General features: G+C 38.0%; 1 protein-coding gene across 1 annotated transcript in view; it reads right to left on the reverse strand.

Annotated features, from left to right (window-relative positions):
- Positions 1-23306, reverse strand: part of BRDT (bromodomain testis associated) — a 71704-nt gene extending 48398 nt beyond the window's left edge. The window contains exons 1-7 of the mRNA XM_082386893.1: positions 20001-23306; positions 11580-12507; positions 10683-10820; positions 8819-8933; positions 4303-4472; positions 3272-3625; positions 746-874 (exon numbers count right to left, since the gene is read on the reverse strand). Of these exons, the coding sequence (XP_082243019.1) occupies positions 746-874; positions 3272-3625; positions 4303-4472; positions 8819-8933; positions 10683-10820; positions 11580-11768 (1095 nt within the window). The 5' untranslated portion in view covers positions 11769-12507; positions 20001-23306. The remainder of the gene's footprint in view (positions 1-745; positions 875-3271; positions 3626-4302; positions 4473-8818; positions 8934-10682; positions 10821-11579; positions 12508-20000) is intronic.
- Between the last annotated feature and the right edge of the window lie 2048 nt (positions 23307-25354).

Consider the following 25354-nt stretch of genomic DNA (forward strand, 5'->3'; position numbering starts at 1 on the left):
CAGTGTCATTTTTTTTTTTTTCTGTCTGCACCTTGCGGCTTGCTGGATCCCAGTTACCCGACCAGGACTGAACTCGGCCCCTCGACAGTGAAAGCACAGAGTCCTAACCACCGGACCGCCAGGGAATTCCCTCAGTGTCATATTTTGATGAGAATTCTATTTTTCCTTGTGGTACTCATTTCACCATACATACATATATCATAATGTCATATACCTTAAACTAATACTATGTCATTTATATCCCTATAAAACTGGAGGAAAAAAAGATTTACCAGAAATATAATAAGACTCATGCTTCCCTGCCTACCAACCTTAGCAACTTTTCTCCATTTTTCCAGGTAAGACAGACCTCTCAGATTATATAGGGGAAGTCCTTTTAAGATCTCCTGCCCTGTGGCTGGTGCATCATTCTACTACCTCCCAATGGCTTAGCCTCAGAAGTCCTTGAGCCTTCCCTTCAGTGGAACACTGACTCCAGTCAACCCTCTCTCAGATACCTACTGTCCTCTCTTCACTACTATTTCCCCAGTACCTTCTATATGCAGGGCAGCTTCATTAACAGATTTACTATGAATGGATGCTATGCCTCAGAAAACAAACAACCCCCACAATTTTAAGAGTATAAATTATGCTTTATTACTTGGCGGGGGTGGGGGGCGTATTCTTTATCTCTTGAGTTATGGTTCTAAAATTTTTAAACTATGTTCAGAGAAAACTCACTTTCAGAGCACAAGTAAAAACTCACCTGAAGCATTCTTGCCATTGTAACTACTTCATGATCTGGAGGATTGTATTTGTAGCAATTCATGAACATTAATCTAACATCTGCAGCAAATTCATATGCATTTTTATATTCTTGGTTATCCATTTTTGCCTAAATTAAGGAAAAATTACAGGATTCATCAACAATATAGTTCAATAATTATTTGAGCACCTATGTTAAGTGTTTATATTATGAAATAATTCAAACATACAGAGGAATAATAGATAATACCAAAACCAGATACCCACCATCCAGATTTGACAAACATTTAAATTCTGCTACATTTGTTTTGTATTTTTAGACTTTGAAAAAATCCAGTGAATTCTGACAAGTAGAGACAAAGGAGGGTGTTTCAAGTAAAGAAGAGAACAGGAACAAAACCAGGAAAAAAACAGTGTTTCCAGATAATCTTGGATAGACCAGTTTGATTGTAGGAAAACATGAATAAATAAACTCCTTAAATGAGCCTTGAACATCTAAATGAAAGGTTTATACTGTATTAAAATTCTCCTGGGAATGAAAAGACATTAAAAATTGAACAGAAGATAAATATCAGGATGGGTTACATTTTTAGGCAGCTGCATATAAAGTGGATAGAAGTGAGGATGCAGAGTAGCCAGTGAGGCAGCCACTATAAAAAGAAAAATGAGCAGTCAAGAAAATCCTATAGACTGCTGGGCAAAACAAGTGTATATTAACAGACAATCCATGAATAAATACAAAAGGCCAATAAACAAATACAGCATGCCAGACATCATTTGTAATTAAAGAAACACAAAACTAAAACAAGAAACATAATTTTCTACCACTCAGATCACTGGCAACTGGGAATAATTTCAGAGAACTAAATTAAATAAAGTCACTATCTTCTTATCCCTGGAATTCTATAATAGCCTCCTAAATAACCCAGTCTCCACATTGCTGCTACAGAAGTTACTGTAGGAATCAAATATGAGGACATAATCCTCATGTTTAATGCCAGCTCTAGGCCTCTACAATGAGGGTCTTTCATGTTCAAGCCCGTTTCCTTCCAGTCTCATTTTCCCCTACTCATTGCTTCATATTGTGTGTCTCATGTTGGCTTAAATATTGTATTCTGGATGTTTTTATGATCTGAGGGCCTTCCAAGTTGCTCCCCCTGCCTGGAATGTCCTATAACTCAGGGGTCCCCAACCCCCAGGCCTGTCAGGAACCAGGCCACACAGCAGGAGGTGAATGGCGGGTGAGCAAGCAAAGCTTCATCTGCTCCTCCCCATCGCTCGCATTACTGCCTGAACCATGCCCCCACCGACCCGTCCGTGGAAAAACTGTCTTCCACGAAACCAGTCCCTGGTGCCAAAAAGGTTGGGGACCGATGCTATAACTTACTAAGTCTTACTTATCCTTTAAGACTCAGCTCAGGTTTACCTATTTCAGGTATTGTTTCATGACCTCTCATGTAAGTATTAGGGGAAAGTAGAAAAGCATATTTTGAAGAGATAATGCTTAACATTTTTTTAGAACTTAAAACATGAGCTTCAGATTGAAAGTGCTAATTTCCAATCAAGATGAATAAAATTAAATGCACAACCAGCGAGAGGAAAGACAGACTGCCTACAAAGGGATGACAAGTAGACTGACAGCAGACTTCCTAGCAGCAACAATAAATGCCAAAGGATACTGTCCTAGGGCTGAGGGAAAATAACTGGTCATTCTAGAATTCCATAGTCAGTTAAAGAACCATTCAAGAATAAAGACAAAATACACTTTCAGAGATAAGACTATTAAGAGTTTACTACCTATAAATGCTCATGGAAGAACCACTGATGTCGGCACTTCAGCAAAAAGAAAAACAAAGAGGGGAAAGAGTAAGAAGCAAGAAATGAGGGTGAGCACAAAAATTAGTAACATGTTAATAAACAATGTTGATGATGAAATAGTAAAACAAAACTGTGTTTAAAAGAACCAAACTTCTAGACAATAATAAAGAACACGAAGTACAATGAGTAGTCATTCAGGAGGAACACAGAGATAATGCATCATTTTGAAAATGCTACAGTTCTACTCTTTTAGTAGTTTCCCTTAAAATGAATATACATAATTAAATTTTTCCAATAATTTAAAGCTTCCAAATCAGCAATAAAGAAAACTTACCAATCTGGCAGAAGACCAAAAAATGCAGAGAGGATTAGAAACCACATAAATGCCTTGGCAAAAAAACCTTTTTTGTATTATAATTATGCAAATTAAAAATACTTTTAATATATAACAAGAAAATATCTACAAAGTGAAAATTCAGGGTACAGAGTTGTATTACATACTGTAACTCAAACATTGTGGTAAATAACCATGAATGTGTTTGAACTGAAGAAAATAAAAAGATGCACTTTAAAATGTTCCCATGATTACTTCAGGTGGTATGACTACTGGTGATTTTTTCTTTTATCCTTTTCTGAATTTTAAATTTATGATGACAAGATTACTTTTATAATCAAGAAAAGAAGTTCCTCCTATTAACACAACATTTACCTTGATGGTTCCAAGATCCATTGGATTTTTCACAATATCATAGTAGTTATGGAGTCCCAAAGCATTAACGTCGACAGGATTATAAAAGGGCCATGCATATGACAAGTGTTTCTTTGCAAGCATTTCTTTAAGAATCTCATTACAGTGCCTTAATTGTTCGGTTACTTTAACATTCTTTACAACTTTATATTGTTGTTGAGAATCCGTCAAAACATTTGTCAGCACATTTTCTTTTATAGGTGGCATTTTCCCTGATTTTTTTTCTGTAAGTGTTGGGGAAGATTCATCACTTGCTTTAACTACTGAAGCTGTAGGAGTTGTTGTATCTGCTTTCCTCTTCACATCCTTTGTAACATAAAACAAAACAATTTAAAAACAAAAACTATATATAAGGTGACATTCAGAGCAACAGTTTTCATACTTTGATCATTACCCTTATCAGTTAAAAAAAGGAAATGATATTTAGCACTAAGTCTTCCATGTTTAAATATTAGTAAAGGTTAGTTTTTCTTCCATAGGTAAAATAAATAGTTCAGATATTTCCTTCCCACATCCCAAAGAACTGTCTGGTACAAACCTTTGAGACCAATGAAAGATGGGGGGAAAAAGTCATGGTTATATCAAAAACAGTTTCTGAATACCTGAAACCAGCTAGGGTATACAATTTCAAAAAAGAAAATTATCAACCCACCAAGTTGTGAGCCAATAAAAGTTATATCACCCAAAAAAGAAAAAAAAAAGTAGTTGGACAACTGATATTAATACTACAAAGATACTAAATCAGTTCAAATTCTACCTAAGAAATCTCTAAACTTTGGTTTGCCTCCCAGGTCTCTGTTCACAAAATGTACACAGACAAAAAGATTGACTGCTGTATGCTGAAGATCAATTTTCTCATCAACTTAAAAAAAGGTATAAACTAACACACCACTGTAAAGCAATTATACTCCAATAAAGATGTTAAAAAAAAAAAAGGTACAGACATCATAACAAACTTACACTGAAACATTTTAATGCTACAGTAAACTTACTTGGGTGCCTGTTTGTGAGGCAGAGTTCAGTAGAGCACTTTGTGCCATGTTTGAAGGAGAAATAAATGTTTCAGGAAATACAGAGGGAATTGCTTGCTGCTTAAGTATTTTTTCCAGTGCTTTGAGGGATTGTTTTTCTTTAACAGAAATGGCTACATTCTGTTGAGTATCTAGTAAAGTGTGAACCAGAGTCAGTATCTGAGTAAAACATAAAACTATTTTTCTTTTAGCATTCTATTTTAATACATTTAGTTCAGCTTTTAAAAATATAAACACAGGGCTTCCCTGGTGGCGCAGCGGTTGAAAGTCTGCCTGCCGATGCAGGGGACATGGGTTCGAGCCCTGGTCTGGGAGGATCCCACATGCCGCGGAGCAACTAGGCCCGTGAGCCACAACTACTGAGCCTGCGCGTCTGGGGCCTGTGCTCCGCGGCAGGAGAGGCCGCGATGGTGAGAGGCCCACGCACCGCGATGAGGAGTGGCCCCCGCTTGCCGCAGCTGGGGAGGGCCCTCGCACAGAAACAGAGACTCAACAAGCCAAAACTAAATAAATAAATTAATTAATTTAAAAAATATATATAAACACAGTTTACACTCCCATTCCCCTTTGAAACCCTCCCACACATACTTGCTGACAGTGTTAGACTGATTTAGATATAATACTGGAGACTTCAAAACCTGTTATATTAATGGTAGGTTTATCAATTTTATTCAAAAAGGTGCGTGGCTTAAACTCAGACTAACAGAGCTCTGTGATTTTAGCTTCAGGTTGCTGTAAACCCGAGCAAAAATTTCAGACACCCTGGTGATAACTATATGGTACTACGTGAGGTCTTCAGAATGCTCTGCATAAATATTCTAGGACATTTGTTTCAGATAGTCCCATCACTGGCTAACAAAGAACAACACATGTGAACATAATTCTCTTATCAAAGGAACATTTGTGCATGTTCTTTTGCCCTATATGTTCCCAGACAGCGCTAGGACTGGAGACATTTGGATCACATCACCTTGAAATCTATTACAGTCAGCACTCAGTATCCATAGGTTCCACATCTGCGGATTCAACCAACCTTGGATACAACACTCAGAGGCAACCCACGGATACGAGGGACCACTGTAGTATGCCATTTTATATAAAGAACTCGAGCATCCGAAGATTTTGGTATCCAGGATGGGTCCTGGAGCCAGTCCCTTGTGGATTCTGAGGGATGACCGTATTTCAAAAGCCCATCCTTCCATCTAGGCAACTCTATTCTTCTAATTGCCCAGGCCAAAAACTTTGGAGTCATCTGTGACTCCACTCTCTCTCAAACCCAATTTCCAATCCATTAGCAAACTTTTTTGCTCTATCTTCTTATCCAGAATCCAACTATTATTATAGGTGGTAATGACCCTGAATTACTGCAGTAGCATCCTACAAGGCCTTCTTTCCTTCTGCTTTTTACATCCTATAGTCTATTCTCAAAACAGCAAGCAAAGGGATCTTTTAAAATTCAAATAAGATCATGACACTTCTGCTCAATGTCCAGTGGTTTCTAATCTTCTCTCCAAGTAAAAGCCAAAGTCCTCACAATGGCTTGTAAGGAACCATATGACCTCTCTACTTTTTCCCCCTACCTCTGCGCTCCTTCCAACCTCACTTTCTATCACCCTTCCCCTCACTTATTTCACTCCAGACTACTGGCCTGCTGTCCCCAAGTTTGGTAACCATAAGCAGACTATTTGCTCTGCCTGGCAGGAGACAGCCTCATGGCTCACTTCAACACTCCCTTCAGGCTTTACTCAAATGTCACCTTCTCAAGCCACCCTATATAAAGCAACCCTCTCTATTCCACTACTCTTTAGTTCTCTTATTTTTTCCATGTCATTATCATATTTGACATATAACATATAGCATCCCTGACTCTACAAATTCTATAAATCTGGGAGTTAACAGAACACAGATGGACTTTACGAAAATATCTAATATCAAGCCCTAAAAAATACCTCAATATTTAGAGATTGAGTAAAAGAGGATGATAAGGCCAAGAAGACTATAGAATGGGAAGCAAACCCTCACAACTAGTGTGCACCAAGAAATAAAGGCATTTCAAGAGACAGTAGCCTTCTAAAGCAACTGATAGGGATAAAGAAATGAGAACAGAAAAATATTACTTAAATTTAGCAACATAAAGACTACTGACAAGAACCTTTCTAGCGATGTAGTAAGGCTAGAACCTATACTGAAGTGAGTTCATGAGTATGTAAGAGGAAAGCAAAAAACAGGACAGTGGCTAGAAGGATATACGGAAAAGGTGAGTTTTAAAGATGAGATACTAGAGCATGTTTATAGTATAATAAAACTAACCTGATAGAGAATGAAAGATTAATGACGCAGGAAACAAAGGGGATAAGCAAAGGAATAAAATCCTTAAGAAGGTAAGGAGGGAAGCAAGATCCAGGTCATAAATGAAGGCAATGGCCAAAAGTGATGGAAGGGAAAAGGCCTTTGCCCTAGCTGACCCCTCTGCCTGGAATGTTCTTTGTTCAAATCTTAACTTCTCAATGAGGCCTAGTTTGAACCTATCATGTATGTCTCTCTTTCACTACTAGAATGTAAACTCCGAGATGGCAAAAGTTTTTGTTTTGTTCATTGATATATCCCAAGAATACAGAACAGTGTTCTGGGACAAAAGAGGTACCGAAATATTTGTTCAATCAGTAAATCAACACCAATTCAATTCAAAGTACTACTTAAAAAATTTTTTTTCTTTGCCATAAAGTATCAACATGTAACCACATTATTTAGACTAGCTACTGTCACATGGCAGTTTCCCTACCACTGTGCATAAAAAATGACATGACTTAGGCAGTAGAAAGCTCCTACTAAAAGTTACTTGGAAACCTAGACCTTCACACCAAAGCCAAATCCTACCTATCTGTCCAGGCCAAACTGAAGTTCTATCACCTCTAAAGCCTTTCCCAGCTTTTCCAGTGCAAGTCAATTTCTCACTCTTGAACCATAGCACACACCACGTGTAATTTCACCCGACACTTATTGTAATGCATTGCATTATTTTAAGAAGTTTTATTTCTAACTTAAATGTAAATTTAAATTGAGAGTTAGGGTGGTTATACTTTTTTGTAGTCCCAAAGTACGTGCCTTATAGGGACAAACATCCAAGTAGGTACTGACAGAAAAACAAAGTCAAAGAACTTTCATCTAAGGGAAACCTATGCTTTTAGCAATAACCTGAGCACCTGAAATAAGTAGCTACAACTTAACCATCAAGAAACTGTTAAAGTGTTGTTTTAAAGGAAAACATTCTAAAGGTAAGTAATTTTCACCTTGCTAGAGATAATATTTTAAGTCAGCAATAATTATCACCTTGTTTTAACAATTTAAGTAACATACTGATCTATGTGTTTTTTGCCTCACAAGTGCTTATTTTAAACCTCTTGTGGAAACCTATGCTCATATTGTAGACTTACGATCAATCTTCTCCAAAAATAATAAAATAAAAACTTTATTAAATAGCGAGTATCTCACAGGATGGATGGAAAGCAAGCTATAAGTCATGACCCATCCTAAAGATCTATTAACAACCAGCAAAAAAGTACATCATACTATCAATAAAACAACCTCAACCATCACCTGAATTGGTACAAGTCTCATATGTCCCAGCCACTTAACATATACTTTACAAAAATTTACAACCATGAAAGCTAAATATTTTCCAGATATTATAGATGAGGAAACTAACATGGAATGATTAAGGAACTTGACCAAGGTTTACAGCTTCAGTGACCCAAAGATAAACCAACATTTGACGTATGACAATCTTGATTAACCTCTACAATAAACCAATCTGAATACTTAAGATTAATTTTATAACTTCATATTTAAATATTAGAATTATTAGCTGTAAAACATCTCCCGCTAAAGTTCTGAGTTAAGAGCTAGAAAAAGAGAATCTTCAGACCCAACAGCAACACTTCATTCTTAGCTATGGGATCTTCTGATACAGAGAAAAGCTGGCAATTTTGGCCCTTTTAATTAGTATAGCACAGATACATGATCCACTAAAATAGTAATAGCAACTATGAATTATTTGGTGCCTACTATGTGAATGGCACTATTCTATAGGAAACTTTGCTCCAAGGCCATAATCTATACAGTCTTCCCAATCTTGTATGATAGCCATCCTTGAGCTCAAGGTTTAGCAGATTGTTTAAAGGGACATTTTAGATGTAGAAGGACTTCTAGACGTCTACCTCCTTTCAGGTATTTATTATTTATTTATTTATTTTTATTTATTAATTTTTTTGGCCATGCCGCATGGCTTGCAGGATATTAGTTCCCCGACCAGGGATCGAACCCGGGCCCTTGGCAGTGAGAGTGCCAAGTCTTAACCACTGGACCGCCAGGGAGTTCCCAGGGATTTATGATTTAATTCTAGTCATTATACTTACACACACATTCAAATATATATGAAAAAGAGAAAGAAAGAGAACATAAACCTTTTCTTGCTTACCTTTCTTCATTCTTTCCTTACCACCCACAACTTGCTCTTCTTGTGGCATCTGAGATAATTTCTGCTTGAACAGCTTTTCTAGAGCTTGTGCCATAAGAACAATGTCATCTCCAGGCTAGAAATTATATAAAATGTAACATAAGTTTACACAGTATGGTCACTGTATCAAATTTCTATAATTCAGGCTACCTTAGTGAAGGCAGTGCCATAGTACTCTTAGACAGTATTTACTAAACAGTATTTATCGCTTCTAAATTAAGTATAGCAGCTCACATTTAAAATTCTAACATCCTACCCCTATAACTTCTAAAAAGGACTGAGGATGCCATTCTGAGCACTAGAGGGTTAAAATCCAACCAATCCTACTAATACAAAAAGGTATTAGAAATTAGAATTTCTACCTTACAAATAGGTTAAAGCAAAACTTGTTCATAGCTGTAAAAAGTACCTCATGGTTTGACCTGATGTGATTCAATTTTCAATTAACTAAGCAATAAAGTGACACTGTAGAGCTAAGTTTTAAATCTTAACTATCTGCTTAGAAGTCTTCATCTTGCTTTACTTGACTACTGAGAAAAAACTAAATTACAAAGCAAAGCCTAAAGCAGACACCTATTTCTAAGTTAGGTAGTTCAGGAAAATTACTGAATTTTGTTTGAAAAAATTAAATGTAAGAGGACTCTTTACAATTATTAAATTAAAATGAAATTTGCCAATGGTACTTTCAGAATACCATTAGTTCTGATTTTTAAAAAATTCATATTAGCTAATAGTCTTAAATCTATTATACATAAGGTGGCACTGATGATTACCTTGGAAACTAAACCAACATTTCTATTACATTTCAGTGTCACTAGTGATTTTGAATAAATGGAATATAAGTTTTAAAATTTTTAGATAGCATAGAACAGCTTGAAAAGGATGCAGTACTTAGGGAAACAGGAATCCTATATGGAGGAAAACTGAATACACAAATCCAATTTTATGGATGCAAACAAAAGTGAAGATTAAGTTCAAAGTGTCCACATATATTATCATACAGGCTAACACGTTAACACAAATGCAAAACTACTACTGAGATATAACACAATATGTCTGATCTTTAAGTTAACTTGTATGAAGTTTAGAAGTATGTAATTTGGGCTTCCCTGATGGTGCAGTGGTTAAGAATCTGCCTGCCAATGCAGGGGACACAGGTTCGAACACTGGTGTGGGAAGATCTCTCTTGCCGTGGAGCAACCTAAGCCCGTGCACCACAACTACTGGGCCTGCACTCTAGAGCCCGTGCTCCGCAACAAGAGAAGCCACGGCAATGAGAAGCCCGCGCACCACAACAAAAAGTAGCCCCCACTCACCGCAACTAGAGAAAGCCCGCGCCCAGCAACAAAGACCCAACTCAGCCAAAAATAAATAAATAAATAAATTTATTGAAAGAAAAAATAAGTATGTCATTTGTTTGGCTTCTTAGATTATAACTACAGATCCATACCATAAAAATTTAACCAAGATTAGTGTATAATAAGATTTATCATTCATATTATAACTAAAATGGCAGAAGTGTAGTAGAGAACATTTTGAGATAACACTTTATTTACAGAAACCAGCAATCATTAGTATTTTATTTTTTAAAACATAGTAAGCCATTATAGCTATTCAGACAAAAATACAGCAAAAAATATGGCAAAATGAACGAATACTGATACATGAAAATTAGGAAATAAAGTAAAAAGCATTATCTTTAAAAATATGGAATGTACCCCAAATCAAGACTTGAAATTTGAAATCAGCACACTTGTTTATACACATCTCTTTGCTCTGTATGTAAGAGCAAAGAATTAGCAAGTATAGCATAAGGCTTACAGACCTTGTTGTATAAATAACAATTTGAAAACATTGTATTGAAGTCTTCTATACATTCCGAAGCTTTCACATAATATTTATGTTCCAAGCGATTCTTGATTGTATTTAAATCCATTGGGCTTTTTATAATGGTATAATAATCCTATGGTGTAAGAAGAAATTCTAAATGTTAGTAGTAAGAATGAATTCACTACAACAATTGGTACACAAAGAAATTTAAGAAGCTATACACCTGTAACTAGAGAGAGCAATTGATTAAAAGCGATAATATAGAAACCAAAACCTTTTGCGATGAGAAACAAAGTTGATTACCATGGCATTTTTCTTCAGAGAGAAGGAAAAAAAAAAAAGCCAATAAAGAAAGAATAACGAAATAATATAAGAGTAGAACCATCCTGGAAAATAACAAGGGCATGAAGAAAAAGAAACTAGAATTTATGAAGTCTGACAAATCCAGAGTACAATCCCAGCTCTACAGTTTACTAGTTATATTACAAATTACTTAACCATTCTGTTATCAGATGGCTAAAAATTCCTAATATAAGACCTAAAGTTGAATTCTGTATGTGAAACACCTAAATCTGTCAGGACGTGTCAAGAGTGACTTCTTGGAGAAGGGAACACTTATGACAACCTTACACCAAAAGGTCAAGGGACATATGCTATAAACAAGAAAGCATATGTTGATACTTACAATTTACCACAACTTGCTAAAATGAGAATTTCAGTGCTCAGAAAAATGAGTTTTTTGTTTTAGGAAAAAATACTCGTTGGGATATTCTTTAGTGGTGCTGAATAATTTGTTTACTAAGTTAAATATATTTCATAATATTATTTCTATCAGAGGATATTTATACGGTTTTACTTGTTTTAAACTAACATAATTATAAGACACACTCACAGGCAACTTTAGTTTGACAGCATCCACAGGCTGCTGAAAAGGCCAGGAAAAATTATGCTTCCTCAAAGCCTTCAGGACAACTTTCTGTAGATACTGCAGTTGATTCGTCCATCGCCCATTTTTCTTAGTATTTATATACGCTGGTGGTGGAGGGTTAACAATAGCTGTTTGTCGACTTGGCAGAGACATTCTCAACTGCTTCAAGTCCTTATATTCTAATGTTGCCTATAGGTACGTGCCCTAAAAAACAAAAAAAAAGAAACCAGAAAACAAACAGCAAAAAAACAGTTATTTTCAAAGCACCTTTAAAATGGTTTTTATAGGAACAGAAAAGTTTTCTTCAAGAGTAGCAGATTTCGGGCTTCCCTGGTGGCGCAGTGGTTGAGAATCTGCCTGCCAATGCAGGGGACACGGGTTCGAGCCCTGGTCTGGGAGGATCCCACATGCCGCGGAGCAACTAGGCCCGTGAGCCACAATTGCTGAGCCTGCGCGTCTGGAGCCTGTGCTCCACAACAAGAGAGGCCGTGATGGTGAGAGGCCCATGCACCGCGATGAGGAGTGGCCCCCACTTGCCGCAATTAGAGAGAGCCCTCGCACAGAAGCAAAGACCCAACACAGCCAAAAATAAATAAATAAATAAATAAATAAATAAACCCAAAGTTTAAAAAAAAAAAAGAGTAGCAGATTTCATATTTTAAAGCATATCATGACTAGGACAGCAAAAAAAAGAAAAAAGAAAAAAAGAAAAGCCAAATGATAAATTTATTTGTAAATAAATACGAACCTTTTTCTATGTAAGTACTAAAAGTTGTTTCATTATGTATGCCTCCATTTTGGATGATTTAAGTTATTCCAATCTTTTACAGTAATTTCTTTCTGCCTTTCTTAAACACAAATTGAGGTCTGAGCAGGAAAAGTCTATAAATTCCTGGTAAAAATGAAATAACAGGGAATGTTAAAGAGATGGTTAAAGAATAACTATCTGAGTATATAGTTATTCTACAATTATTAATCAGTGAAGGGAGAAAGGCAAAGGAATTTTTCTGGCTAATTTAAATAAAGTGATTTATTTTAAAAGCGAATTATTAGGAAGAAAAATGACAAGTGTTAATATGCTACTCTTTAGTGCATATTTCTACACCTAAAATAAAATAGTTTAAAGCTTCACTAGTATTTCAGAAAGATGGTATCTAACATTCCTAGACAACATTATTACTTTAAGGATAAAAGAGCAAAGGTACTACCAAGTGTATCAGCAAAGTATGACTATTAAATAAATTGTCCATTTTTCAGTGTTAACATGTAGCCAGTTTACCTTTTATTTTTTTCATTAAAGCAGTGTTAGTTTTCAGCCCTTGCTGCATATTAATCACTTGTGGATTCTTAGTTTAAAATTGTGGCAAACTACATACAGCGTAAAATTTACTATTTTTAAGTGTACAGTTCAGCAGTGTTAAGTATATTCATATTTTTGAGCAACTAACCTCCCGAACCTTTTCATCGCACAAAACCCAAACTCTATACTATACCTATTAAACAACTCCTCATTCTCCCCTCTCCCCAGCCCCTGGCAACCACCATTCCATTTTCTGTTTCTATGAATGTGACTACTCCAGGAATCTCACATAAGTAGAATCATACTGTATTTGTCTTTTTGTAACTGGCTTATCTATTTTAGCATAATGTCCTCAAGGTTCATCCATATTGTAGCATATGTAAGAATTTCCTTCATTTTAAGGTTTAATAATATTCCATTATATGTATACACATTTTGTCTCCCCATTCATTCATTGACAGACACTTGAGTAGCTTCTACCTCTTGGCTATTGTGAATGGTGCTGCTATAAAAACATGGATGTATAAATATCTCTTCAAGACCCTGCTTTTAATACTTAGAGATATATCCCCAGAGTGCAGAAGTGGAACTGCTAGATCATATGGTAATTTTATTTTTAATTTTTGAGGAATCCCATACTGTTTTCCACAGCAGCAACACTGTTTTACGTTCCCACCATCTACAGGGTTCCAGTTTCTCCACATCTTCACAACACCTGTTACTTTGTTTGTTTAATAGTAGCCATTGTAATGGGTGTGAGGTGTTGTGGATCATTTAAAAAATACCAATGCCCTTCTGAGATGGCCCATCTCCCAAGGTCCTCTTGCCTTTTGAGACGGACCACACTCTGTCTATGGAACGTGTATCTCTCTAAATAAATCCACTTCTTACCTATCAAAAAAACCAAAAAAACCCAAAAAACAAAAAACCAATGCCTAGGTTCAAACCTCTGGAGATATAGCTTGAGAATCAGTTTTGTTTCTTTTTTAAGTTCCCTGGACATTCTGATGTGTAGTCAGGTTTCGAACCACTACATTAAAATGAATTAACTTGGAGATGATTTATAATTTTATCTCATCATTTCACTTTTCTCCTCATCTTATACAAATATGAACTAGAACTCAATAAAAAGTCATTGAGGGGGGTTCCCTGGCGGTGCAGTGGTTAAGAATCCGCCTGCCAATGCAGGGGACACAGGTTCGAGCCCTGGTCTGGGAAGATCCCACATGCCGTGGAGCAACTAAGCCCATGCGCCACAGGCACTGAGCCTGTGCTCCAGAGCCTGTGACCCACAACTACCGAAGCCTGCCCACCTAGAGCCCGTGCTCCGCAACAAGAGAAGTCCCTGCAATGAGAAGCCCTCACACTGCAACGAAGAGTAGCCCCCACTTACCACAACTAGAGAAAGCCCGTGCGCAGCAACTAAGACCCAACACAGCCTAAATAAATAAATAAATAAATAAATAAATAAATAAATAAATAAATAAATAAATTTAAAACAATTTTTTAAAAAGTCATTGAGGGCTTCCCTGGTGGCGCAGTGGTTGAGAATCCGCCTGCCAATGCAGGGGACATGGGCTCGAGCCCTGGTCTGGGAAGATCCCACATGCCGCGGAGCAACTAGGCCCATGAGCCACAACTACTGAGCCTGCGCGTCTGGAGCCTGTGCTCCGCAACAAGAGAGGCCGCGACAGTGAGAGGCCCGCGCACCGCGATGAAGAGTGGCCCCCACTCGCCGCAACTAGAGAAAGCCCTTGCACAGAAACGAAGACCCAACACAGCCAAAATAAATAAATAAATAAAATAAAAACTCAGCAGCATTTTAAGTGCTTAATGGCCACATATGCCTACTGGCTACTGTACGGGACAGTGCAGCTATAGACCACTGCCATCATTGTAGAAAAGCTTTTTGACAGTGCTAGAACAAATGAAACAAAAATCATAAGGAAAGAGACAAATGTAGAAAATGGAATATTTTATAAGACAAATGGCCCATCTTTTATAAAAAGCAGGATTGTTAAAGAAAATGAGGAACTGCTCTAAACTAAGACATAATAACTGGGGACTTCCCTGGAGGTCCAGTGGTTAAGAATCCGCCTTCCAATGCACGGGACGCAGGTTCGATAGCTGGTCGGGGAACTGAGATCCCACATGCCACGGGGCAACTAAGCCCACGCGCTCTAGTGCCCGCGCCCTCTGGAGCCCACATGCCACAACTAGAGAGAAGCCTGCACACCACAATGAACAGACCACTCGCCACTACGAAACATTCCGCATGCCGCAACGAAGATCCTGCGTGCCGCAACTAAGACCCGATGCAGCCAAATAAATAAATAAATATTAAAAAAAAAAAAAAAAAAGACATAACAACTGAACTCAACTTACCATCATCCTATATCAAATCTTGGTTTGAGATCAACTATTAAAGACATTTTTGGGGACTAGGGAAATTGAGGGAATTGTTCATTTTGATAGGTGTGAGAACAGTAGGGTAATTATGTAAGGAAAAAAAAGTTTAAATACATGCTCAAAAAATTTGGTGTGAATAGCCACATCTGTGAAATATGTTTAAATGGTTTGGGGGAAAAACCTATATAGACAAGCAAACATGGCAAAATGTTGACAATTGTTGGTAGTTATACAGGTGTCCTTTGTTACTACTTTATCCGTTATTCTATATGTCAGAAATTTTTAATAATAAACTTAAAGTGCACTGCGATTGAAGGCTGCAGATGGACTGACCATGGACAAGAGCTCTGATAATTATCATTGGGCAAAAGAATAGCTAATATTTGGTAATCTGATGATGATCTCAGAAGTGCTCTGCATTGGCTAGAGGTCCTGGTTTCTTGTGTGAGATGAAATTCTGTCCAGTAATAGAGAGCTGGGAATTATCCCCTTTATAAAATATTCTTTGTAATTATCCCAGTCTTACTGTTCAAAGTATTTTAATCTTTTCTTTCTTATTTAAAATTTTTTAAAAAGGAGCTATGTGGCTTTAAAAGATATTTGGCAAATTTCTGTTAGATAGCTGCCAATTTCACTATTTTATTTTACATTCACTAAAGACTTTTTACATTTTATTTTACATTCACTATTTTATTTTACATTCTCTAAAGACTTTCTTTTATTATTTTTAGCTTTTACTCTTAATTATTAATTAAGAGTAAACAAAAAATGCCAGCATAATGGTCCAGCAACATACCCTCTAAAAGATTCACCTTAATTGACATAATGGTAGGTCACAATTAGTAAGGTGTCAGAAGTAATTTGTCATTTAAATAGATTGGTTACTTCAAGATTTTCTCTAAAATCACTTACACTCCAACATACTGAACTATGGAGTTACAAGTCTACTGGGAACTATGCATAATCCGTGGCCTATACTGCCTATGTGAAAATCCACTGTTGTTTCTAATGGTTATGATGAGCTGTCATTTTATTGTTATTTCTGCTTTCAAAACATTTTTTACCCATGGATATATTTCTAAAAAGAAAGACACCATGGGCAGATGAAATCTAATGTCACTAAGAATTGAATGTTATGTAACAACCACCAGTTACAACTGCTCAAAAACAATGTATTATAAATGATTATTAAAAGTTCTGGTTTACTTTGATAAAGATAATCACATAATAATGTAGCATCACCTTGTCAACAATCATTCTACGGTTCCATGGGCAAATTGCCTGAAAATCAGATCCCTTTTGTCCACACAATAGCTTATTATAAAATAATCTTGGGAATTCTGGAGAAATTCTTAAAGATAATATATCATTTATGGATTTCAAAAAATAAACAAGTTTATTTGAATTTTAACATTCACATGGTTTGAATGGATACAACAAAGTTTCCTTTCCCATTCTTGTCCCCCAGCCAACCAGATCCCCCTCCTTACTCTTAGCAATTTCTTGTGTATCCTTTTAGAAACTGGTTCTTTACACTTAATTCATCTTAGAAAATGTCCCAGAGCAGCCCCCTCCCTCTTTAATGCCTGCGCAGTATGTAATCTTATGGATGTGGACATATGGATATTATAAGCAATGTTGCAATGAATATCTACTCATTAATAAGTAAATATATCGTTGCATACGTATGCCAATACCTATTGGATATATTTCTTCCTTTCTTCTTTTGGCCTGGCCTACTGGATTTATTTCTATTGACAATTTCTGGGCCAATGCATTTAAATTTTGCTAGATGTTTAATTGTTCTCTATAGGTTATTCCAACTTATAGAGTGAAATTTTAAGCTGCTAAGAAAAAGAGAGCCTTTGGGGTTGTTGTGAATGTTTCAGTCATCCCTGACAAATACATGTAGGCCAAAGATTTCCTGAAATGCACACATAAGCTAAAAAATGTTTCCAAAATGTTACAAGAAACATATAAGTTATTTTGCTGTGTGGTGGCACTTCTGGTTGGGTTCATAGATCTTACACATGCAGGGAAGCAGTACAGCATAAAGAGCTTGGATTCTTGAAGAGTTCTCATCACAAGAAAAAAAATTTTTTTTTCTATTGCTTTAATTTTGTACCTATATGAGATGATGGACATTTACTAAATGTATTGTGATAATCACTTCATGATATATGTAAATCAAATCATTATGCTGTACACCTTAAACGTATACAGTGCTGTAAGTCAGTTATATCTCAATAAAACTGGAAGAAAAAAGAAAACAAAAAAACCCCCACTGTCTAAGAATCTATTGGTCTTGTCTGATTTTTCTAATTCAGTTTGGTTTCATATACCTAATTAACATTTCCTGAAATTTACCATTTTTTCCCTGTTTTAAATTATTTTTGCTTAAAAGCCTCTGGTGTTATATCCCTCAAAGCATTCTCTTTTTTTCTATTTGGGTTTTGTGTACTTATTAGGTTTGTAAAAGACTGCTTATTAGTTTTTTTTCAAATACTCCTATCTCCTGTATATCCTGAATAAAAGTGGTGATAGTGAGGCGGGAAAAAAAAGTTTGGATTCTGAATATCAGATGCCTCTCGGGCTCAGAAAGATCAAAAGCAATCTGCCCTGTGATGAGCTCAAATACTGACTCCAAATCCTGCACCATCAAATTAGCCATCTCCAGTTCAGGGGAGAAAATGGTTTCTTCGAAATAAAATCAGGCTTTATTTAAGGTCAAACAGGTAATTTGTAGAAAATGTATATTCTTCACAATGGTTCAATCTTCTCATCTCCTCCTCCCTCAATCTTCTTGTCTGAACTCTTTTCCCAGATACTCTAGATAACACCCCTGCTGAAGGTCCTTGCTCTCTTCTGCCTGTATCTTCAATACTTCTATACTAGCTTACCCTCCATATAAACTTTATCAAATCTTAAAAATTCCTCTCTTGATCGTATTCTATCCTTCTAGTCTCAATCTTCTCTCTTCTGTATTTCACACCAGAGCATCCTAAAAAATGACACTGTCTCTACTCCCCACATCACACATGACTTTTTCCTGCCATTCCTCTAAAACTCCCCTTACATTAAGGTTAATACTTACGATATTTACTTGTTAAATCCAATGGATTCTTTTTGAATCTTATACCTTACTTGACCTCTCAGCTATATCTGTCACTAGACCATTGTGACTCTCTTGAAACTCTTTTCTGGTTTCCAGGATACCACTTTCCCCAGATTCTGTTTGTTCACTTACTAAATATTTACAAAGCACCTACAATGGTGGCAAGCACTGAGCTAGGAATTGGGGGATACAATAATCTCTTTACAGAGACTTATAAATAGGCAATTCCAATAGGATACATATAATTATTGCTGTGACAGAGGTTAAGAGGGTGCTAAGGGAACAAATAGGTGGGTCAGATTAGAGTTCCAGAGGAATTCATAATCTCATCTTCTGCTAACCCATTAATATCCTCCACAGTTTTTCCTTTGTCTTCTTTACTACTTTTCTGCAGATCGCAGCCACTCCAAGGCATCAAATACCTCTAAACAACTGGCTCTTGAATATAAATTTACATATTCTGAATACTTATGATGTTCCTAATTTCCATCTGCCAAACCACTCCTTTTGTTCAATCACTTGTTATCTCCCACCTGAATTCATGCAATGGTGATGCTGTGATTTTTTTCAGCAACTTAAGATCACACTGCTCGACCTATAGCCCTTCATGACATACCAATAAACAAACCCTCTTATGGCCCCTTGCCTATCTCACTAGACTCATCTCTTGCTACTCTCCCAACACGGTGCCAGCCATGTTCAAAAATCTGCCAGTTTTCCACTGTCCCACCTACTCTTGTGCTCACACGTCTATGCTTTTGGAAAATTTCCCCTCCTCACCAGAGCTCCCCTCACTCTTTAGACTAACTTCTATTTCGTCTCAAGACCCAGCTCAGTTATTGCCTACCCAGAACCCTCCCTTGCTCCCTTCCAACCACCCGGGCCCTTCCCACAGGTCCCAAAGCACCCTGTGCATACCTCATTTTAATTCTTAACACAAGCCAGCGCCTTGAGGCCTGCCCCAACTCCAGATTCCGCAACACCCAACAGAGGGTTTAGTATGTTCCAAGGGCTGAATAATGTTAGTTGAACGAATAAATGAATCAAGGATGGGAAATTTCCTGTCCCAAATGATCACGCCCAGAATAAACACAACAAAAAAAGTCAGCTACAGCTAAAGCTCCGTGCTTTCTCCTGCATTCTCGAAACTACAGTACAAGCAGCGATCCATCAATTCAAGACCTAAGAGAACTACAAAGACCATGAGTGTTTTTCAAATGGGGAGGTGGTTGGACCGCCATCCCCTGGACCAACTTTCCTCTTCTCACCCCTTTCTTGGAAAAAGAAAATAACAACCACCACCACCACCAAGCGTTTAAGAGAAAAGCCAAAAAAATTTTAGAGGGTCCACTGGGGCAACGAGCTTGCAGCTAGTAAGGCCAAAGGAAAGCAACTGGCAGCTCACCTGGGCTGCAAGCACACGCCGGGATGGCCTAACTGCCTCTGCTGTTGCACAGTGTTGATGGGGGAGGGGAGGAGAGGAAAAAACGGTTATTCCCCACCCAGGGTGACAGCGAGGGCTCGGATCCCAGAGTAGCGCTTCCGGCAGGGGCTCCCTTACCCCTTGTGGAAAGGACCTTCTCTGACCATCCCCTTCAGCTTGCACGAGATGAAGCGCTGCAGAGAAGCAGCTTTCCACCGTCCGTCGCCGCCAGCTCTCGCCCAAATGGCGGCCGCTAGCGGGCAGCAACAGGCGCCTTTATTGGAGACCCTCCGCAGGCAACCTGCCCATTGGCTGGAGCGTGTCACGTGGCCCGGTCTGGAGTCCGACCGCCAGAAAGGTGCTTGAGGACTGAGCTCTGCGGCCCCAGGCTTGAGCGTGGATTGGAGGTCGTTCACTCACCAAGTGCACGTTTGCTGTGTGCTTTCTGAATGCCAGGCCCGGTACAGGGAGCTGAGGATTTAGGAGTAGGAGTGCCGCCCTGAAGGCGTTTACCGTCAAAAACAAGTCAGTGGATTAGCCCCCATGTTGTTTTGGGGATTCGTGAGTTTTGACTTGCGGTGTTGTCATGTTTCTCATACTTTCCTCCCGCCCTCCCCAAAGCTCCATTCTCTTGAACGTAGTGAGTGCTCAGCATGTGGTAGCAGCTGAGGTTGGAGCCGACATGGTTCATTGGTTTTAAAATAGCACTTAAGATCTGTTTCACAACAGCTGAGTAAGGAGACTGAGTTTGGATTTTGAGAGTCTTGACCACTACCTCATCATTATCTGTGGATGTGAATTAGAAAAATGTACTCAGCACAGAGGTTGCCTTTTGGATCCAACGGCAAACAATGTTTCTAAATTCTTCAATATTCATTCCTAAATGGAAGGGTGGATGAGAGAGGGGAGGACAAAAACAGCTGACGAACTGCTTGAGAAACCCGTCAAAAACCAATCAACCTCCAGTTTCCTGAAGCGCAAATCTGAGGGTCATTAACAGCTTGGCATGGCTTGAGTCAGTCGCTTTTATGTGAGAGGAAAGGTCCTCAGGACCAAGTATTCACAAGAAAGGCACACACTACTAGAGGTCAACATAAATAACTAGCTGCAGGCATTTTTACGTTAGAGAGACTCTTCTTACTCAAAAAGCTGAAAATGCTTTTCTTTAGTGAAAGAAAGGACTAAAGGTCTTTGTTTCCAAGTAACCCAATGACCAAGAATTGTGTGGAAGAGTTAATACCATAGCGTTTACTTTATTTAGATTTAATACTTGTGTTCTTGTTTTTGTTGTATAAAATCTCATTATGCAGGGAAAAGGTAAGGCTTAGGGTGTAACCTAGGTACAGACCTCTGGTGTGACCATCACACCATGAAAGAGCTAAGGATTAGAGGGATGGGATAGGGAGGGTGGGAGGGAGACGCAAGAGGGAGGAGATATGGGGTATATGTATATGTATAGCTGATTCACTTTGTTATAAAGCAGAAACTAACACACCGTTGTAAAGCAATTATACTCCAATAAAGATGTTAAAAAAGAAAGAAAGAAAAAGAGCTAAGGGAGGTCAAAGGAAATAAAACCCAGGAATGACAGTGCAAATCTTGCTCGCTGTCAACTTTCTGGCTCTCATCCTGAGAACCAGTGGAAGGGATAAAGGCACACTCCACCGAGAAGCCTGAGTAATCTTTTTAAAAAAGCTAAATCTCATCATGTTAACACTCTTAAAACCATTCAATTATTTTCCATTATTTTAAAGATAAAGATCAAAACTCTTAGGATGAGCTACAGGGTGCTATGTGATTTATCTATCTTCAGCGGCAACCACCCCTCCAGCAGTGCTCCCATCTCCAGCCACTTACCTTTCAGCTCTTCCCAGTACCCTGTTTCCTCTCTCTCTCTGCTTCTGTACTGGGCTTTTCTTTTTCTTCCATCCCACACTCAGGTGTCAACCTAAAGTCATTTCCTCAAGGAGGCCTCCACTAGATTAGGTTTTCCTGTTACACTCATTACACTCTCATTACAACTTAATTACATAGCACTTATTACTAAATTGTACTTATATAGCCAGGGTTATATTTCATGTCTTATTTTCCCCACTAGGCAGTAAGCACCATGAGTGCAAGGTATCAAAAGCCTCTAAAGTGTATTATCATTGAGTATATTATCTTTTGATCCTGCTGGGTTTTAAGAACTGTGACAAAATCACATTTGAATTAAGGGTGGGGATGGGTGGGGAGAGGAAGTGTGGCAAAACCGGATTTGAGTTTTTGAAAAACTTAAAATGGTTGCAAAATTTAAAAGATATGGAGAATGGATTTATTTGGGAGTAGACTCCCCAGGATTTGGTGTTAGATGGGATGTAAAGATGACTTAGGGTTTCTGGCTTGAAGAAGGCACCATTTACTGGGAAGGGGATTGTAGGAGGGGAAAGCAAGTTTGATGGAGCAGGGAGAGCATTAGTTCAGTTTTTTTGTGTGTGGGGGGCAGTTTATTTTTCCTTCTGTTCTGTTCTTAGTGGAATTTCTATCATTTAGCTGATTTACTTTCAAGAGTTCTCCTTAACTCTATCTTCCCATTCATTCTATTTATTTTTTTATTTAATTTTCGTTTTTTAATACAGCAGGTTCTTATTAGTTATCTATTTTATACATATTAGTGTATATACATCAATCCCAATCTCCCAATTCATCACACCACCACCCCCACGCCCCACTTTCCCCCCTTGGTGTCCATACGTTTGTTCTCTGCATCTGTGTCTCTATTTCTGCCTTGCAAACCGGTTCATCTGTACCATTTTTCTAGATTCCACATATATGCGTTAATCTACGATATTTGTTTTTCTCTTTCTGACTTACTTCACTCTGTATGACAGTCTCTAGGTCCATCCACATCTCTACAAATGACTCAATTCCGTTCCTTTTTATGGCTGAGTAATATTCCATTGTATAAATGTACCACATCTTCTTTATCCATTCGTCTCTCGATGAGCATTTAGGTTGCCTCCGTGACCTGGCTATTGTAAATAGTGCTGCAATGAACATTGGGGTCCATGTGTCTTTTTTTTTTTTTTTTTAGAGATTAGAAGTGGTCCCTGATCAGATTCAGGGCCAGTTGCTTCTCGGAATGTTTGGTGATATCCTTTTTAAAGTTTAATTTTTATTTATTTATTTATTTATGGCTGTGTTGGGTCTTCGTTTCTGTGTGAGGGCTTTCTCCAGTTGTGGCAAGTGGGGGCCACTCTTCATCGCGGTGCGCAGGCCTCTCATTATCGCAGCCTCTCTTGTTGCGGAGCACAGGCTCCAGATGCGCAGGCTCAGTAATTGTGGCTCACGGGCCCAGTTGCTCTGCGGCATGTGGGATCTTCCCAGACCAGGGCTCGAACCTGTGTCCCCTGCATTGGCAGGCAGATTCTCAACCACTGCACCACCAGGGAAGCCCCTCATGTGTCTTTTTGAATTATGGTTTTCTCTGGGTATATGCCCAGTAGTGGGATTGCTGGGTCATATGGTAATTCTATTTTTAGTTTTTTTTTTTTTAATTTATTTATTTTTTTAATTTATTATTTATTTTTGGCTGCGTTGGGTCTTCACTGCTGTGCGCGGGCTTTCTCTAGTTGCGGTGAGCGGGGGCTACTCTTCGTTGCGGTGCACGGGCTTCAGTAGTTGTGGCTCGCAGGCTCCAGAGCGCAGGCTCAGTAGTTGTGGCACACGGGCTTAGTTGCTCCGCGGCATGTGGGATCCTCCCGGACCAGTGCTCGAACCTGTGTCCCCTGCATTGGCAGGCGGATTCTTAACCACTGCGCCACCAGGGAAGTCCCTATTTTTAGTTTTTTAAGGAACTTTCATACTGTTCTCCATAGTGGCTGTATCAATTTACATTCCCACCAACAGTGCAAGAGGGTTCCCTTTTCTCCACACACTCTCGAGCATTTACTGTTTGTAGGTTTTCTGTTGATGCCCATTCTAACTGGTGTGAAGTGATAACATCATTGTAGTTTCGATTTGCGTTTCCCTAATAATTAGTGATGTTGAGCAGCTTTTCATGTGCCTCTTGGCCATCTGTATGTCTTCTTTGGAGAAATGTCTATTAAGGTCTTGTGCCCATGTTTTTGATTGGGATGTTTGTTTTTTTAATATTGAGCTGCATGAGCTATTTATATATTTTGGAGACTAATCCTTTGTCTGTTGATTTGTTTCCAGATATTTTCTCCCATTCTGAGTGTTGTCTTTTCGTCTTGTTTATAGTTTCCTTAGCTGTGCAAAAGCTTTTAAGTTTCATTAGGTCCCATTAGTTTATTTTTGTTTTTATTTCCATCACTCTAGGAGGTGGGTCAAAAAAGATCTTGCTGTGATTTATGTCAAAGAGTGTTCTTCCTGTGTTTCCTCTAAGAGTTTTATAGTGTCCAGTCTTACATTTAGGTCTTTAATCCATTTTGAGTTTATTTTTGTGTATGGTGTTAAGGAGTGTTTTAATTTCATTCTTTTACATGTGGCTGTCCAGTTTTCCCAGCACCACTTATTGAAGAGACTGTCTTTTCTCCATTGTATATCCTTGCCTCCTTTGTCATAGATTAGTTGACCATAGGTGTGTGGGTTTATCTCTGGGCTTTCTATCCTGTTCCATTGATCTATATTTCTGTATATAAAAATATACAGGTCTTTCTGTAGAAGACCATATTGTCTTTTTTTTTTTTGCTCATCACAGAGTTTATTATTAATCCACAGTGGTTTCAGTTTGCCCATTCCATACTATATTATTTCTCAATCCAAGGGTTCATCTGATTTGCATATACTATCTTCAGTTTTGTTCCTTCAAGGCTTGTTTTTTGTTTTTTTTAACATCTTTATTGGAGTATAATTGCTTTACAATGGTGTGCTAGTTTCTGCCCTACAACAAAACGAGTCAGCTACACACACACATACATCCCCATATCTCCTCCCTCCCACCCTCCCCATCCCACCCCTCTAGGTGGTCACAAAGCACCGAGCCATATTGTCTTGATCACTGTAGCTTTGTAGTATAGTCTGAAGTCAGGGAGTCTGATTCCTCCAGCTCCGTTTTTTTCCCTCAAGACTGCTTTGGCTATTTGGGGTCTTTTCTGTCTCCATAAAATTTTAAAGATTTTTTTGTTTTAGTTCTGTAAAAAATGCCATTGGTAATTTGATAGGGATTGCATTGAATCTGTAGATTGCTTTGGGTAGTATAGTCATTTTCATAATATTGATTCTTCCAATCCAAGAACACGGTATATCTCTCCATCTGTTTGTGTCATCTTTGATTTCTTTCATCAGTGTTTTGTAGTTTTCTAAGTACAGGTCTTTTACCTCCTTAGGTAGCTTTATTCCTAGGTATTTTATTCTTTTTGTTCCAATGGTGAATGGGATTGTTTCCTTAATTTCTCCTTCTGATGTTTCAGTTTTGAACATGATGAATTCAGGGTGCCTGTAAGATACCTGGGTAGAGATTTTGAATAGGGAGTTTATTACAGAGTTCA

Source organism: Balaenoptera borealis (genome assembly GCF_965194805.1).
Source record: "Balaenoptera borealis genome assembly, chromosome: 1".
NCBI lineage: Eukaryota > Metazoa > Chordata > Mammalia > Artiodactyla > Balaenopteridae > Balaenoptera > Balaenoptera borealis.